The sequence below is a fragment of the Lutjanus erythropterus genome, chromosome 3 (genome assembly GCF_056507025.1).
Source record: "Lutjanus erythropterus isolate fLutEry1 chromosome 3, fLutEry1.hap2, whole genome shotgun sequence".
Lineage (NCBI taxonomy): Eukaryota > Metazoa > Chordata > Actinopteri > Lutjaniformes > Lutjanidae > Lutjanus > Lutjanus erythropterus.
The window spans coordinates 4,582,232-4,600,969 of NC_139319.1; the positions used below are offsets into that span (position 1 = coordinate 4,582,232).

Consider the following 18,738-nt stretch of genomic DNA (forward strand, 5'->3'; position numbering starts at 1 on the left):
TAGTCTACATGAGTCAGTTTTGATGAATGTAAATGAACTTTCTTGACCATTTTAAAGTCATTTCTGCATCCTCCCATATTATCTTGGCATTTTATTGAAAATGTATACATGTTAAAACTTTATAAATGAGAAATAAATTTATTTTGGCTGAGTTAACGAGCCATGTCATTGTTCTATTTCCTCTTATCAGTAAAACAATATACACATTTCAAATGTTTTATAAAAGGTGTACTGCAGATATAAATTTCCTCTATAGTGTTTTATTTATTTGGGGACCTCCTAAATAAAATCTCCTGTGTGGGTCCTGACCCAGTCTTTGGGAATGACTGCATTAAACTGTAAATTTTATGATGTCGGCTGATTAGGTTCTTTAACTCTCACAGATTTTATGACTCCATTCTAGCAGCGAATGCGCTAAACTCTATCCAACTATCAACACATCTGAGATCTCACTCTGCTGTTTTGTCAGATGTAGATCGAGCCAGTCGCTCTCTGCTGCCACCCAGAGGTTGATGATGTGTGAACCAGCAGCATTCAGATGAATGCTGAGGATCCAACTGCACATGTACAACTTATAGTTAGAGTCACTGGGTGAAAAAATTGCGCCCCAAGCTGAAAACACATGACCTGTCCGTAACTTTGGACATCTTAAAACATTTTTAACGACACATTTTAGTGCAGATTATACATTTTACTCACTAACTGCAGAATATTGATGTTGCTCATTTAAATAAATATACAGTATATATTTTAAAGTAATTAAATCTTCTTCACTGAAGTTTTAGGATGTGGGGAGAGGTGGGGCGGTGCTCTAGCGCCCTCTATTGACCAGCTGCCACTGCCTGCTACCTGACGTTTTCATCAAAGACTCCAGCAAAAGTGAATAAAGCCTCCTTCATCATTATTAACAAACACCACATGTGGGTCAGTGTGTCACATGTTGATGTGTGGTTAACAGGTCGGTGAGGTTTTCATCCCTCATTGTTCTGTATTCCTCTGCAAACAGCAGCAACCTGACTGCAGAGGGAACAGAGGAAACCAGAAACGAACCAACATGTCAAACTCTCTTATGATTGATACTCTACTTTTCATCCTGTTCAGTAAAATGGCCTCATGGCTCACAGGTCCAATGCATTCTTGTTCCTTCACTTTTTGAATAGTCTTTTCTTGTGTCAGTGGGATGTTGGCAGCAAAACAGGTTTGGAAACAAGAGGTTGTAACACTAGTTTTTTATTTTCTCTTATTGAGTTTATTTTTTGTGAAACAACACAACTTTATTGAGATGTGGGCGTTCTCAAGCATTTCACTTGTCATCTATGTTAATAATCTAAAGAGGAAGGAACTTAAACACCCTCTTTTAATAGCCTGACATCCGCATTCTGCTCACTGACCACGGAAGAAAGACATCTGTAAAGACGACGTCCTTCTTCAGTGTAAGTAGAATTGTTTATTGATGTGACTGATACTGTTTACCTCCTGTGTACATTATTATTTTATCTGCTGACATGTTTTATTGTCTCTGAAGCCTCACAGAGAGATGAGAGGAGCAGCTATGAGTTTAAGTGCAGCAGCGAGTGGATTTGTTGTCTCCCTTCTCTCTGTGTCAGGTACTGTATATCTACAGTTACATTCATTGCATCAAAAGAGGAGAATCTGGGAAAATGCACAACTTATAAAAACAGGCTGAAGGTCACAGGTAGGAATAAGTGGATCAAAGCTGTGTGAAGAGCAAACTTTTCAGAAACACTTCAGACATTGTTTTTGTGTACGTGTGTTTATGGCAATTTGTTTGAATCTAGTTTTTGTGTGACTTGTAATGAATATTAGGTAGATCTTGTGTTGTGTTGGCCAAAATCTTTTGTTGTTGTCGTTTGCATGAAGTATCTGTGAGTTAAACTCTTTTATTTGCTCTAAAGTGAGAATCTTGTGGGTTTTATTCAGAACTGTTCCCTCCTCACCCTGTGAAAACCTGCTGCTCTGTTTAATTTGTTGTAAACATTGTAGAAGCACCGACTTGTGTGTCTGATGATTAGTTTCTATCTGCAGTTACTTTTATCACAGTGATGTTTTTTTTCTGCACCAAACGCTGCTAGTTCCTCTATTGTCTGACCTCAGTGCGAGGTTTCCATGTGTAACAGATGTTTTTTTCTCTCATGTATATATCATAGCAGTTTGACACACCCCAGTCTTCTTCTTTTATTTTTAGTTTTCACGTTTATCTCAACAGCAACCTGATCACAGAGTGAACAGAAAGGAAACTAACCAATAAAAGCACAGACTCTAATAATTTCTATTTATTCTGGTCAGTAAACTGCTTTAAAGCTCACAGGTCCAACACATTCTTGTTCACTGCACCTTAAAGGGAAAGTTCACCTTTTTCATGTGGATATCCAGTCAGTGTTGATGGTGACTGTAGTCAATGAATTAACAAATTGCTGAATTGACTGAGAAAGCAGAGTTCTCCTGATTGCAGGCTGCCTGCATGTACCAGGATGGATTACATTCTGATACCAACACACATGTTGCTGTGTATCACCACCGTAGCCTATTAATTATTTATTAAATATGTTTTAGGTCTTCAGACATATAAAGATTGATTAGATTGATGCATGATTAAGATTTTTTAAAGATAATAATTGGTCTGATAATTGAGGATTTTGAGTCTTGTCCAGGTTACCTTTACCCCAACTCATGTTAATCTTTGTCTTTTTTTCTGATTGTTAATTGAAGTCATTCATTTTCATTGTGACTCCTGATGTGCTCTGTGTTACAGTGGTACAGGCTCAGAATGACTGGAGAGTGACTTACAGCTCTACTGAGATCTGTGCTGTTAAAGGATCAACAGTGGACATCAGCTGCTCCTACACATACCCATCTGGAGTAAAGACAGTTGAGAGTAAAGTCTGGTTTTTGAAAGTGAGCAGTGGTTTTCATGTGGATCTGGAAACAGACCCAGAGTATTCAGGTCGTGTGCAGTATATCTTTAGAAACAACATCTGCACTCTGAGAATCACAGACCTGAGAGAGAGAGACTCAGCTGAGTACAAGTTCAGATTCATAACAAACCAAGAAGGTGGAAGTTATACTGGTTCACCTGGAGTCACATTGTCTGTCACAGGTAACATTTAGTCTGAATATTTATTAATTTAATTTATTAATTTCAGTGTTCAACATCTTGTTACTTTCTCTCTCTCTCTCTCTCTCTCTCTCTCTCTCTCTCTCTCTCTCTCTCTGTGTGTGTGTGTGTGTGTGTGTGTGTGTGTTGACAGTTCAGTCTAAAATGAAAACTTCTGTTCTTTATTCACATGTTCAGATCTACAGGTGCAGGTGAGCAGATTAGGGGTCTTCAAGGATAAGTCTAAAATCTGGGCAGAGCTGAAGTGTCACAGCAGTTGTCGTCTTCCTGCTCATCAAAACTACATCTGGTACAAGAATGGACAGAACATTCTGGGACAAACATCTGATTCTTATTCAAACATCTTTCATCCTGGAGACAGCTCTTCCTGTGCTGTAGAAGGACATGAGAACTCCCGCTCTCCTGCAGTGTGTGAGTTTATTTACTGTTTTCCTCTGAAACACCATCTTAACATTTTGAACTGCGCCTTAATTGTCTAACTCTGGTATTTGGTGACTCGTTTAGCAGAAATGGATGAAAATGAAATTACTCATTCTCTCCCTTCACTGCAAAATTAAGCTGCAAAATAACAGCTCACACTGAAAATTTAGCAAAGTAAGATATACCATCAAGTATTTAGAATTTGAAAATTCTTCAGATGTCAAAAAACATGCTAATCATGACAGAAATTATGTAATATTTTCTTTTCTCCTTAATTGGCACTTTTTGAAGTGTATTTGGAAACGCTCCATATATACATGTATATACACACTCACCAGCCACTTTATTAGGAACACCTCACTGCATTAATTCTTTGTGGCATAGCTTCAACAAGGAGCTGGAAACTTTCCTCAGAGATTTTGGTTCATACTGACATGATAGCATCACACAGTTGCTGCAGATTTGTCGGCTGCACATCCATGATGTGAATCTCTCGTTCCACCACATCTCACAGTTGCTCTATTGGATTGAGATCTGGTGACTGTGGAGTACAGTGAACTTACTGTCATGTTCAAGAAACCAGTTTGAGATCATTTGAGCTTAGTGACATGTTGTGTTTTCCTGCTGGAAGTAGTCATCAGAAGATGGGTACACTGTGGTCATAAAGGGATGGACATGGTCAGCAACAATACTCACGTAGGCTGTGGTGTTTAAATGATGCTCAGTTTGTACTAAGGGGCCCAACGTGTGCCAAGATAATATTCCCCACACCATTACACCACCAGCAGCAGCCTGAACTGTTTATACAAGGCAGGATGGATCCATGCTTTCATGCTGTTTATGCCAAATTCTGACTCTACCATCTGAATGTGGCAGCAGAAATCAAGACTCATCAGACCAGACAACGTTTTTCCAATCTTCTATTGTCTAATTTTGGTGAGCCAGTGTGAATTATAGCCTCAGTTTCCTGTTCTTAGCTGACAGGCGTGTCACCCGGTGTGGTGTTCTGCTGCTGTAGTCCATCTGTTTCAAGGTTTGACATGTTGTGCGTTCAGAGATGCTGTTGATACTGTTGCCTTCATTTTGAACCAGTCTGACCATTCTCCTCTGACCTCTGGCATCAGCAAGGAATTTCTGCCCAGAGAACTGCCACTCGCTGGATATTTTCTCTTTTTTCAAAGTATTCTCTGTAAACCCTAGAGATGTTGTGTGTGAAAATCCCAGTATATCAGCAGTTTCTGAAATACTCAGACCAGACACCAACATGTATGCCACATTCAAAGTCACTTAAATCACCTTTCTTCCCAATTCTGATGCTCAGTGTGATGCCATTTAATTGGTTGATTAGATATTTGTGTTAACAAGCAGTTGAACAGGTGAACCTACTGGAATGGCAAGTGAGTGTATATTTTTGCCTTTGTGACAACTCAAATGGATATTAGTAAGATCATGTATTGTAATATTTCTCTTCTTATCCTGGTGAGTAAACTGCATTAATGCTCACAGGTCCAACACATTCCTGTTCACTTCACTGCACCTTCAGACTGGATGATGTCCTGTCTCAGTGCACAGAGAGATTAACTGTAGAAAACATGTGGACATCTTCCACTCTTCCTTTGCACTGACTGTGTATAACTGTGCAAACACTCAACACACAAATAATCAACCACTATTTCCATCAGGAGTTTGTGCCTAAAAAAGAGGTTAACGTGAAAGAAAGTAATGATACAGAACAATTCTGAGTACAGTGCTCTGCTGCTCTATCTCAGAATTGTGTAAAAGTCTGTAAAAATGTTTTTAATTAATTATCTGTTCTTCTTGATATTTTTTAGAACAAATGGACTAAAGCAGAAACACACAATAGTAACACATATTCCTGTGACTCAGTTATATTAAAATATGATAAACATCTGGTTAAATTTTTGATGATCCATTTCACTTGTAGTTAGATTGATGTCTCATTCAGAACTTATTGTGACAAAAATAGGTCTGATAATTGATTTTGAAGCTTGTCCAGGTTACCTTTTCCAGATCATACTGATCCACTTTGTCTTATTAACTGACTGTTAACTAAAGTTATTAATGTTGATTGTGACTCCTGATGTGCTCTGTGTTACAGTTGTATATAAACAGAAGGGCTGGAGAGTGACTTACAGTTCTACTGAGATCTGTGCCATTAAAGGATCAACAGTGGACATCAGCTGCTCCTACACATACCCATCCAGAATAAATCGCCAAGATACCAAAGTTGCAACAACATTTTGGTTTAAAGGTGATAAACTTGTGGATCTGGAAACAGACCCAGAGTATTCAGGTCGTGTGCAGTATATCTGTGGTAACAACATCTGCACTCTGAGAATCACAGACCTGAGAGAGAGAGACTCAGCTGAGTACATGTTCAGATTCACAACAAACCAAGAAGGTGGAAATCATACTGGTTCACCTGGAGTCACTTTGTCTGTCACAGGTAACATTTAGTCTGAAGATTTATTCATCTATTTAATCAATTTAGGTGGTCAACATTTTGTAACTTTCATCTGTGTGTGTGTGTGTGTGTGTGTGTGTGTTTACAGTTCAATCCAAAATGAAAATGTCTGTTCTTTATTCACATATTCAGATCTCCAGGTGCAGGTGAGCAGATCAGTGGACCATGTGTCTTATATCTGGGCAGAACTGAAGTGTCACAGCAGTTGTCGTCTTCCTGCTCATGCAAACTACATCTGGTACAAGAATGGACAGAACATTCAGGGACAAACATCTGATTCTTATTCAGGCAACTTTCATCCTGGAGACAGCTCTTCCTGTGTTGTAGAAGGACATGAGAACTCCCGCTCTCCTGCAGTGTGTGAGTTTACTTACAGTTTTCCTCTGAAACACCATATTTAACATTTTGAACTGTGCCTTAATTGTCTAACTCTGGTATTTGGTGACTCGTTTAGCAGAAATGGATGAAAATTAAATTTCTCATTCTCTCCCTTCACTGCAAAATTAAGCTGTAAAATAACAGCTCACACTGAAAATTTAGCAAAGTAAGATATACCATCAAGTATTTAGAATTTGAAAATTCTTCAGATGTCAAAAAACATGCTAATCATGACAGAAATTATGTAATATTTTCTTTTCTCCTTAATTGGCACTTTTTGAAGTGTATTTTGAAACGCTCCATATATACATGTATATACACACTCACCAGCCACTTTATTAGGAACACCTCACTGCATTAATTCTTTGTGGCATAGCTTCAACAAGGTGCTGGAAACTTTCCTCAGAGATTTTGGTTCATACTGACATGATAGCATCACACAGTTGCTGCAGATTTGTCGGCTGCACATCCATGATGTGAATCTCTCGTTCCACCACATCTCAAAGTTGCTCTATTGGATTGAGATCTGGTGACTGTGGAGTACAGTGAACTTACTGTCATGTTCAAGAAACCAGTTTGAGATCATTTGAGCTTAGTGACATGTTGTGTTTTCCTGCTGGAAGTAGTCATCAGAAGATGGGTACACTGTGGTCATAAAGGGATGGACATGGTCAGCAACAATACTCACGTAGGCTGTGGTGTTTAAATGATGCTCAGTTTGTACTAAGGGGCCCAACGTGTGCCAAGATAATATTCCCCACACCATTACACCACCAGCAGCAGCCTGAACTGTTTATACAAGGCAGGATGGATCCATGCTTTCATGCTGTTTATGCCAAATTCTGACTCTACCATCTGAATGTGGCAGCAGAAATCAAGACTCATCAGACCAGGCAACGTTTTTCCAATCTTCTATTGTCTAATTTTGGTGAGCCAGTGTGAATTGTAGCCTCAGTTTCCTGTTCTTAGCTGACAGGCGTGTCACCCGGTGTGGTGTTCTGCTGCTGTAGTCCATCTGTTTCAAGGTTTGACATGTTGTGCGTTCAGAGATGCTGTTGATACTGTTGCCTTCATTTTGAACTAGTCTGACCATTCTCCTCTGACCTCTGGCATCAGCAAGGAATTTCTGCCCAGAGAACTGCCACTCGCTGGATATTTTCTCTTTTTTCAAAGTATTCTCTGTAAACCCTAGAGATGTTGTGTGTGAAAATCCCAGTATATCAGCAGTTTCTGAAATACTCAGACCAGACACCAACATGTATGCCACATTCAAAGTCACTTAAATCACCTTTCTTCCCAATTCTGATGCTCAGTGTGATGCCATTTAATTGGTTGATTAGATATTTGTGTTAACAAGCAGTTGAACAGGTGAACCTACTGGAATGGCAAGTGAGTGTATATTTTTGCCTTTGTGACAACTCAAATGGATATTAGTAAGATCATGTATTGTAATATTTCTCTTCTTATCCTGGTCAGTAAACTGCATTAATGCTCACAGGTCCAACACATTCCTGTTCACTTCACTGCACCTTCAGACTGGATGATGTCCTGTCTCAGTGCACAGAGAGATGAACTGTAGAAAACATGTGGACATCTTCCACTCTTCCTTTGCACTGACTGTGTATAACTGTGCAAACACTCAACACACAAATAATCAACCATTATTTCCATCAGGAGTTTGTGCCTAAAAAAGAGGTTAACGTGAAAGAAAGTAATGATACAGAACAATTCTGAGTACAGTGCTCTGCTGCTCTATCTCAGAATTGTGTAAAAGTCTGTAAAAATGTTTTTAATTAATTATCTGTTCTTCTTGATATTTTTTAGAACAAATGGACCAAAGCAGAAACACACAATAGTAACACATATTCCTGTGACTCAGTTATATTAAAATATGATAAACATCTGGTTAAATTTTCGATGATCCATTTCACTTGTAGTTAGATTGATGTCTAATTCAAAACTTATTGTGACAAAAATAGGTCTGATAATTGATTTTGAAGCTTGTCCAGGTTACCTTTTCCAGATCATACTGATACACTTTGTCTTATTAACTGACTGTTAACTAAAGTTATTAATGTTGATTGTGACTCCTGATGTGCTCTGTGTTACAGTTGTATATAAACAGAAGGGCTGGAGAGTGACTTACAGCTCTACTGAGATCTGTGCCTTTAAAGGATCAACAGTGGACATCAGCTGCTCCTACACATACCCATCCAGGATAAATCGCCAAGATACCAAAGTTGCAACAACATTTTGGTTTAAAGGTGATAAACTTGTGGATCTGGAAACAGACCCAGAGTATTCAGGTCGTGTGCAGTATATCTGTGGTAACAACATCTGCACTCTGAGAATCACAGACCTGAGAGAGAGAGACTCAGCTGAGTACATGTTCAGATTCACAACAAACCAAGAAGGTGGAAATCATACTGGTTCACCTGGAGTCACTTTGTCTGTCACAGGTAACATTTAGTCTGAAGATTTATTCATCTATTTAATCAATTTAGGTGGTCAACATTTTGTAACTTTCATCTGTGTGTGTGTGTGTGTGTGTGTGTGTTTACAGTTCAATCCAAAATGAAAATGTCTGTTCTTTATTCACATATTCAGATCTCCAGGTGCAGGTGAGCAGATCAGTGGACCATGTGTCTTATATCTGGGCAGAACTGAAGTGTCACAGCAGTTGTCGTCTTCCTGCTCATGCAAACTACATCTGGTACAAGAATGGACAGAACATTCAGGGACAAACATCTGATTCTTATTCAGGCAACTTTCATCCTGGAGACAGCTCTTCCTGTGTTGTAGAAGGACATGAGAACTCCCGCTCTCCTGCAGTGTGTGAGTTTACTTACAGTTTTCCTCTGAAACACCATATTTAACATTTTGAACTGTGCCTTAATTGTCTAACTCTGGTATTTGGTGACTCGTTTAGCAGAAATGGATGAAAATTAAATTTCTCATTCTCTCCCTTCACTGCAAAATTAAGCTGTAAAATAACAGCTCACACTGAAAATTTAGCAAAGTAAGATATACCATCAAGTATTTAGAATTTGAAAATTCTTCAGATGTCAAAAAACATGCTAATCATGACAGAAATTATGTAATATTTTCTTTTCTCCTTAATTGGCACTTTTTGAAGTGTATTTTGAAACGCTCCATATATACATGTATATACACACTCACCAGCCACTTTATTAGGAACACCTCACTGCATTAATTCTTTGTGGCATAGCTTCAACAAGGTGCTGGAAACTTTCCTCAGAGATTTTGGTTCATACTGACATGATAGCATCACACAGTTGCTGCAGATTTGTCGGCTGCACATCCATGATGTGAATCTCTCGTTCCACCACATCTCAAAGTTGCTCTATTGGATTGAGATCTGGTGACTGTGGAGTACAGTGAACTTACTGTCATGTTCAAGAAACCAGTTTGAGATCATTTGAGCTTAGTGACATGTTGTGTTTTCCTGCTGGAAGTAGTCATCAGAAGATGGGTACACTGTGGTCATAAAGGGATGGACATGGTCAGCAACAATACTCACGTAGGCTGTGGTGTTTAAATGATGCTCAGTTTGTACTAAGGGGCCCAACGTGTGCCAAGATAATATTCCCCACACCATTACACCACCAGCAGCAGCCTGAACTGTTTATACAAGGCAGGATGGATCCATGCTTTCATGCTGTTTATGCCAAATTCTGACTCTACCATCTGAATGTGGCAGCAGAAATCAAGACTCATCAGACCAGGCAACGTTTTTCCAATCTTCTATTGTCTAATTTTGGTGAGCCAGTGTGAATTATAGCCTCAGTTTCCTGTTCTTAGCTGACAGGCGTGTCACCCGGTGTGGTGTTCTGCTGCTGTAGTCCATCTGTTTCAAGGTTTGACATGTTGTGCGTTCAGAGATGCTGTTGATACTGTTGCCTTCATTTTGAACTAGTCTGACCATTCTCCTCTGACCTCTGGCATCAGCAAGGAATTTCTGCCCAGAGAACTGCCACTCGCTGGATATTTTCTCTTTTTTCAAAGTATTCTCTGTAAACCCTAGAGATGTTGTGTGTGAAAATCCCAGTATATCAGCAGTTTCTGAAATACTCAGACCAGACACCAACATGTATGCCACATTCAAAGTCACTTAAATCACCTTTCTTCCCAATTCTGATGCTCAGTGTGATGCCATTTAATTGGTTGATTAGATATTTGTGTTAACAAGCAGTTGAACAGGTGAACCTACTGGAATGGCAAGTGAGTGTATATTTTTGCCTTTGTGACAACTCAAATGGATATTAGTAAGATCATGTATTGTAATATTTCTCTTCTTATCCTGGTCAGTAAACTGCATTAATGCTCACAGGTCCAACACATTCCTGTTCACTTCACTGCACCTTCAGACTGGATGATGTCCTGTCTCAGTGCACAGAGAGATGAACTGTAGAAAACATGTGGACATCTTCCACTCTTCCTTTGCACTGACTGTGTATAACTGTGCAAACACTCAACACACAAATAATCAACCATTATTTCCATCAGGAGTTTGTGCCTAAAAAAGAGGTTAACGTGAAAGAAAGTAATGATACAGAACAATTCTGAGTACAGTGCTCTGCTGCTCTATCTCAGAATTGTGTAAAAGTCTGTAAAAATGTTTTTAATTAATTATCTGTTCTTCTTGATATTTTTTAGAACAAATGGACCAAAGCAGAAACACACAATAGTAACACATATTCCTGTGACTCAGTTATATTAAAATATGATAAACATCTGGTTAAATTTTCGATGATCCATTTCACTTGTAGTTAGATTGATGTCTAATTCAAAACTTATTGTGACAAAAATAGGTCTGATAATTGATTTTGAAGCTTGTCCAGGTTACCTTTTCCAGATCATACTGATACACTTTGTCTTATTAACTGACTGTTAACTAAAGTTATTAATGTTGATTGTGACTCCTGATGTGCTCTGTGTTACAGTTGTATATAAACAGAAGGGCTGGAGAGTGACTTACAGTTCTACTGAGATCTGTGCCTTTAAAGGATCAACAGTGGACATCAGCTGCTCCTACACATACCCATCCAGGATAAATCGCCAAGATACCAAAGTTGCAACAACATTTTGGTTTAAAGGTGATAAACTTGTGGATCTGGAAACAGACCCAGAGTATTCAGGTCGTGTGCAGTATATCTGTGGTAACAACATCTGCACTCTGAGAATCACAGACCTGAGAGAGAGAGACTCAGCTGAGTACATGTTCAGATTCACAACAAACCAAGAAGGTGGAAATCATACTGGTTCACCTGGAGTCACTTTGTCTGTCACAGGTAACATTTAGTCTGAAGATTTATTCATCTATTTAATCAATTTAGGTGGTCAACATTTTGTAACTTTCATCTGTGTGTGTGTGTGTGTGTGTGTGTGTGTTTACAGTTCAATCCAAAATGAAAACTTCTGTTCTTTATTCACATATTCAGATCTACAGGTGCAGGTGAGCAGATCAGTGGACCATGTGTCTTATATCTGGGCAGAGCTGAAGTGTCACAGCAGTTGTCGTCTTCCTGCTCATGCAAACTACATCTGGTACAAGAATGGACAGAACATTCAGGGACAAACATCTGATTCTTATTCAGACAACTTTTATCCTAGATACAACTATTCCTGTGCTGTAGAAGGACATGAGACCTTCTCCTCTCCTGCAGTGTGTGAGTTTACTTACAGTTTTCCACTGAAACACCATCTGGTTCAGCCTTTAACTATTTGAACTGTACCTTAATTGCATGTAAATCTGGTATTGGTGATACATTATGCAGAAATTAATGAAAATGAAATTTCTCCCTTCACTGCAAAATTCAGCTGCAAAATAACAGCTCATACTGGAAATTTATCCAAACAAGACCTGACATCAAATCTGTAGAGTTTTGCGTAAATTCTTTAGATATCAAACAACGTGTGCTCAAACAACTTGAATATATGGAATGAAACTTGAATATATTCAAGTTGAATGAAATCTGATGTCATCCTACTGGCACCACCTTGTGTTTTCAATGTGTATTGTCGCTTAGCTTGATGCTAACACATAATGGGAATTACCATTAACATGCTAACTGCTTTAGCATTGTGATCATGGTAAGATTTTCTAAATAAACTTCACTCATATTTGACTTAACATGATAAACATAAAAGGACACGTGTGCTCATACTGTCAGTCATATATTCCCTCTGTGGAAACAAACTAACAGCTGCTGACTTAAACTCAGTCTGTTACTCTGGCTTCAACACTCCACACTGATCAGCTACAGCAGCCTCAGAGGGTCAAAAGCGGCCATTTGAGAGGCAGTATACATGTATTTTTATTTTTATATTTTTATATATTTTTTTTTAGGATTTTCCTATGGCACTAACTTGATGAGCAGGAACATCTAAATGTAGCAGTTTATGTTTATGTTTTGTTCATTTGCTTGTACATTTTATTCACCACTTTTAAAAGCAGTCAAGTTCAGGGTTTTAAAATTGTCAGTATTCAGTTTCATATATGAATGATTGTATTTTAATGGCTCATATTTGTGCTATGCTTCTATGGGATGTATAACATAAACTACATCACATCAGTCAGTCTTCATGACTTTCAATTAAGCTGCATTATTGCTAAGAGGTAAATACAATACTTTCTAAAAGTAAACTGCTACATTTAGCTGTTCAGATTAGTGCCATAATAAAGTCCTAATTAAAACACAAAAATAAAAATACATGTATACTGCCTCTCAAATGTCTCCACCTTGTATTTAAAGCCACTTTTGACCCTTTGAGGCTGCTGTAGCTGATCAGTGTGGAGTGTTGAAGCCAGAGTAACAGACTGAGTTTAAGTCAGCAGCTTAAGTTAGTTTAGTTTAGTTTGTTTCCACAGAGGGAATATATGACTGAAAGTATGAGCACACATGTCCTTCTATGTTTATCATGTGAAGTCAAATATGAGTGAAGTTTGTTTAGAAAATCTTACCATGATCACAATGCTAATTTCAGTTAGCATGTTAATGGTAATTCCCATTATGTGTTAGCATCAAGCTAAGCAAAATACACACTGAAAACACAAGGTGGCGCCAGTAGGATGACATCAGATTTAATTCCATATATTCTAGTTTAATTCCATATATTCAAAATTTAATTCCATATATTCAGACTTTCATTCCATATATTCAAGGTTCATTCAATATATTCATAAATTCATTCCATATATTTGAGGTTCATTCCATATATTCAAGGTGCATTTCATATATTCAGACTTTCATTCCATATATTCAGAGGTTCATTCCATATATTCGAGGTTCATTCCATATATTCAAGGTTCATTCCATATATTCGAGGTGCATTCCATATATTCAGACTTTCATTCCATATATTCAGGGTTCATTCAATATATTCAGAGGTTCATTCCATATATTCAAGGTTCATTCAATATATTCAGAGGTTCATTCCATATATTCGGGGTTCATTCCATATATATATAATTTCCTGGACGGCATGCCATAATATATATATATATATATATATATGTATATATATATATATATATATATATATATATATATATATATATATATATATATATATATACATCCAAGATCATATTACCATCCACTTCTGTTCTGTTATCAACCCTGTGACCTGGAAATGATGTTCATATACAGGCTGGTCATATATCCTTGAAAAGTCTTAAAGTTAATATTTAGTGATAAAATACCCTAAATAGCTTTGCATTCAATTTGGGAAAGTATTAAATATTTATTTACTGAATGCTGGAAACATTGTGTAAAATTCACTCCATGTGCAAACATTTAGTCTGGTAAAATCAACAAGAATTTGAATTCCTCTGTTATCCTGTAAAAGATATTTTGGATTTTAATATTCATGTTTGCAAAATTTGTCTCTCAATGACAGTTGACTGGGTTCATTTACAGACAGACTGTCAGGAGGCTAAATGAGGCAGGATGCATTTATATACTGTAGTTATTTAGAAGCCCCAATAATAATACAGCCTGGGTCTAATGACTTTTAGCAGAGAAATTCTCAATTCTCTTATTCACATTTAAGACTCTGGCTATCGGACAATTGTAGTATTCACATTTGATATTTAGTTTTACTGTGTTAAAAGGTCTTAAAAAGTCCTCCATTCAACTCAACAATGCAGATACCCTGATGTACTAAATATTACAAAAATATTTTGTAGTATGAAAAATGATGTTGTGATTTCTTTGTGCTGCAGTATTTTTAGGATTGTAGCAAAGAATGACTTTTTGTACCTCACACAGTAAAGTTACAGCACCAACGTCATTAGTCAGTACATCCGATCACAACTTCACTGTGTTTTCTGCACCGTGACACAAACAAAAATGTTAACATTTTTTACCCAAGTTACCAAAGCAGTGATTGTTTGTTTGTTTTTTCTAATGCAAAAAGCAAATCAAACTCCACCAGCTATGTTATGATTAATATTAGCTTCTTACAGTTTGCCTGTTACTCATCATTTAAATATTCAGCTTCACTGTGAAAAATCATCTGCAGCTTAAAGTTAAAACACATTTGTGTTTTCTCCTCCAGATGCTCCAAAGCTTCCCTCTGTGTCAGTGAGTCCCTCTGGTGAGATAGTGGAGGGCAGTTCAGTGACTCTGACCTGTAGCAGTGATGCTAATCCAGCAGCTAATTACACCTGGTACAAGGAGAATGAAGACTCACCAAAAGCATCAGGACAGAACTTCACCATAGCCAATTTCAGAGCTGAACACAGTGAGAATTATTACTGTGAAGCCCAGAACACAATAGGACGTCATCACTCCACCTTACATCAGATTGTTGCAGCAGGTAAGTGTTTGCATTCAGCCGAGGTTATAAAACATCATGTGATATGTGTAATATGTGTCCATTTGTATCAAACCTTCTTTTGTGATTTCTCACTGTCAGGTGGTAAAAAACACTGGGAAGAACACACACTGAAAAATTGCTTCTTGTCAATTTTTCTTATACTCAACAAATGAGGCATTTATCAGTTTATATCAGTACAGTATAGGCAGGAAATTGTTGACCTCAGCTGGGGACATTGTTCAAAGGGTGAAGAAGCATTTTGAGAACCTTCTTAACCTGACAGTGGCGTCCTTTGGATAGGTGGCAGAAAATTGTTCAGTTATCTGGGAGTCAGTTTCTGCTTCTCTATGATTAGAGGTGAATATTAGATCAAGGAAAAAAATAGTCCAGATGAAGTCATAATAAAGGGCTCAAGTGAATTTAATTATCTTGTTAACATGTTTTGTGTCAGTCTGTGAGAGGTTCAAGAATATTATGTTCCCTGATGTTTCTGTGGGGGGTCCTGCTTCAGTTTGGGGTACAGCAGTCATCACTGCTTAAGAGCCTTTCAGTCCCTTTGCACTCAGACTGAAAGTTGTGTCTGTATTGTTGGGCTCATGTAAAAAACATTGTTGCTGTTGGCTTCCGTCTTGTTATCTTTGCTGTTCATATAGAGCCCAGGTCTGGAAAGTACCTATTTATTAGGATATCAGTGTGACATTTCTACTGTTTGCAAATGATCCTGTCCTTTTCTGATTGTTGTGGCAGGTAAGTTATCCACATTCACCTGCATCGACACCTGTTTACTGCAACTGACAGCTGTTGCACTTCAAGACAGTTTTTCTGTAGCTCTGTTCAGGGAGGATTCTCCATCATGTCAGAGGTGGTTGACTCTGACTGACTGATTAACAGACAGAATCACCTGCACACGGGTTTATCAGTCTAATCCTGTTATTGAGGTGTATCACATATCTATCTTTATTTCTAGGGAATTCAGCAATGACAATGAATATCATCAGAGCGAGTCTGGTGGTCCTGATGCTGATTCCTCTTCTTCTCCTGAGTCTGTGGACGAGGTAAAACAATTAAAATCCATCACTTCAGTCACCACTCTTTTATTTTCTACTTCAGACTTCGCTTAGTTTTATTGTTATGAATTTATTCATATTAAGTTTTGTATTTGTTGTTGTTGGACTCAATCCAGGAAGAAAAAAAACTTCCAAAAAAAAAAAAGTTCCACCACTGAACCATGTGAACCTGGAAAGATGATAGAGGTGAGAGACAGAGACTTTGTTGACAAAACTTTCTTCATATCGCACATATAATTTACTCTTTTTGTGCCAACGTCATAATTATGTCAAACATGAATCACCTCAGAGTAGTAGGTCACAGAACCAAAGTGAAAATGTCTTGCTGTGTTGTTGGGTTCCTGAATTGAAGCAGAACACTGGGAGACAAATTGAACTCAGAAACTGTCAAGAAAGAAAATATTCTCACACAGATTTTCCTATTAAACAGAAAAATCTAACTGATCATCTTCTGAATGCAACTTTCTCTCTTTTACTGAACAAAGACAAGCTTTAACTGGCTCCTTAATTTTAAAACTCAAAAGACAGAAATAAAATAAATTTCAACAAAACCGTCTTGGTAAGTCTTTGCACTGTTATAGTAATCACCAATTCTGGTTTGGTAAAAAAAAAAATCCTTAATCCAGCACGTTTGATATGAAAATAGTTTGGCTTTACAGACTGTTTTCCTCTCACTCGTCCTCTTGGCTCAGTGCATCGTCCTCCAGTCAGCGGATGTTTCCTGTGCTGTTGATTGTATCACAGAGCAGCGTGATCCCTCAACTGTTGTGTTCTTACTACCATGTAATGTAATATTTGCACTTATTAAGAAGTGGCACGGTTCCTGGTTAAAACAGCGAAATAAAATTTATTGTTTGTTGTTGCAAAAGTTTTTCATAAACTGAAGAGGGTGAACTGACAAAAGGGGGATTAGATTTTGCTAAATGCTCTGGAAAGTGAAGAAGGTGTGAAGAGAATTGATGTTCAAAATAGAACTCGCTGAGTAGAAACCAGCAATGAATGTGGCCGTAAATCAATTTAAGCAAATAAATTACTTTTATGCAGCTTTGAGTAATGAGTCCATGGGGCATCATTTTGTCGTCTCTCTCCATCAGCTGGACTCTTATCCTGAGTATGAGAACGTCTCCGACTTGACTGCAGCACAGACAGAAGACACAGAGCAGCAGGAAGACACGGTGTGAAGTCCAGTCAGGTTAGAGCCTCCTGCACTGAATAAAACAGGCTGACTTCAGATTTATAGTCACAGTTATAGTTAGATTTTACATAAGTTTTCTGTGATTTTCTTCAGATGCAGTTTGAGCAGAGGCAGGACTCTGTGGAGGATATTTTGGAGTGGAAACATTCACCATCAACTCAAAATGTTTTCATGTGCAGTTTTCAGTTGCAGCAGCATGTAGCAGAAAGTTTAGAAGAATGTCATGTTGGCAGCTTGAACTGAATCATGTCCAGGTGTCAAACATGATTTATTATTTAGATCAGCTGATGCTAATGTATTTCATATGATAACTCACTGTATGCTTATACATGCCTATTTTTTTGATATTTGAATAGTTTACTAACTGCATTTGTAAAATGTCCACTAACCAGTGATGTATGATAACAAAGTGTAGAGAATATATAAAGAATTATAGCTTTAATACATAAATGTATTCATTTTGTGATCTTTATTCATAAACTATATTTTGTACATATTGGTTAGTTGTAACTATGCAAGCTTATTGTTACCAGTAGAGTTAAATATATTACAGTAATTGAGGATTAAAGTTGTTATGCAAAATGTCCATTTGAATTCATACATAATAAATAACTTGAAAAATGATCAGCTTCTGGGTTTTCACCTGTCCAGACAATACATCAAACAACAGAATAGGTTAATTGCCAGTTAATCCCAAAATGACATTTATTAGCAGTGGAGAGCATCAGCAGCAACTGACTACTGGACCTTCATGATGTTATGTAAATCATATGACATAACTCATGTGACATTACACACATGATTCATGTTTTTTAACAGTTGGAGTTTGGTTAGGCTTAGACAATAAAACTACTGGGTTAGATTTAGAAATATATTGTGTTCTGACTTAAAACAGTGATATACATATGTCACATGACTGACGTGTCATGTCCATAAGAAAATTTGAAGTTACTGAAAAGTTCAAATAACTTTACTTTTTATTTCCAGTCTCCTGGTTGGGTCCTGTGCTTCTTTTAGACATTTATTGACCCCACCTCCTCCATATGCAGACTCTCTGCTCTCTACACTTCTGCTGTCATACTTAGTACATCCACTAGAGGGCACAACTTAACAATAAACAGACTCATTAGTTGGACTGACAGACACCTGTTACTGTTGAAGCAGTTTATTGTGACCCATATTTATGCTTATTGTTAGGCAGTGATCTCTAGTG

At 37.6% G+C, this 18,738-nt stretch overlaps 2 protein-coding genes across 2 annotated transcripts; both read left to right on the top strand.

The window, feature by feature from the left end:
- The first annotated feature begins 1,537 nt into the window (after positions 1–1,537).
- LOC146329487 (B-cell receptor CD22-like) lies at positions 1,538–17,522 on the top strand. The gene is made up of 11 exons (XM_084714758.1): positions 1,538–1,607; positions 2,774–3,118; positions 3,314–3,547; positions 5,676–6,023; positions 6,174–6,401; positions 8,531–8,878; positions 9,027–9,254; positions 15,003–15,263; positions 16,231–16,318; positions 16,447–16,516; positions 17,425–17,522. The coding sequence occupies exons 1-11, from the start codon at positions 1,538–1,540 to the stop codon at positions 17,509–17,511; spliced, it is 2,307 nt and encodes a 768-aa protein (XP_084570884.1). The 3' UTR covers positions 17,512–17,522.
- On the top strand, positions 11,347–12,168 carry LOC146329488 (uncharacterized). The gene is made up of 2 exons (XM_084714402.1): positions 11,347–11,731; positions 11,882–12,168. Exons 1-2 carry the CDS (start codon positions 11,347–11,349, stop codon positions 12,166–12,168), a joined length of 672 nt encoding a protein of 223 aa, XP_084570528.1.
- Positions 17,523–18,738: the final 1,216 nt, after the last annotated feature.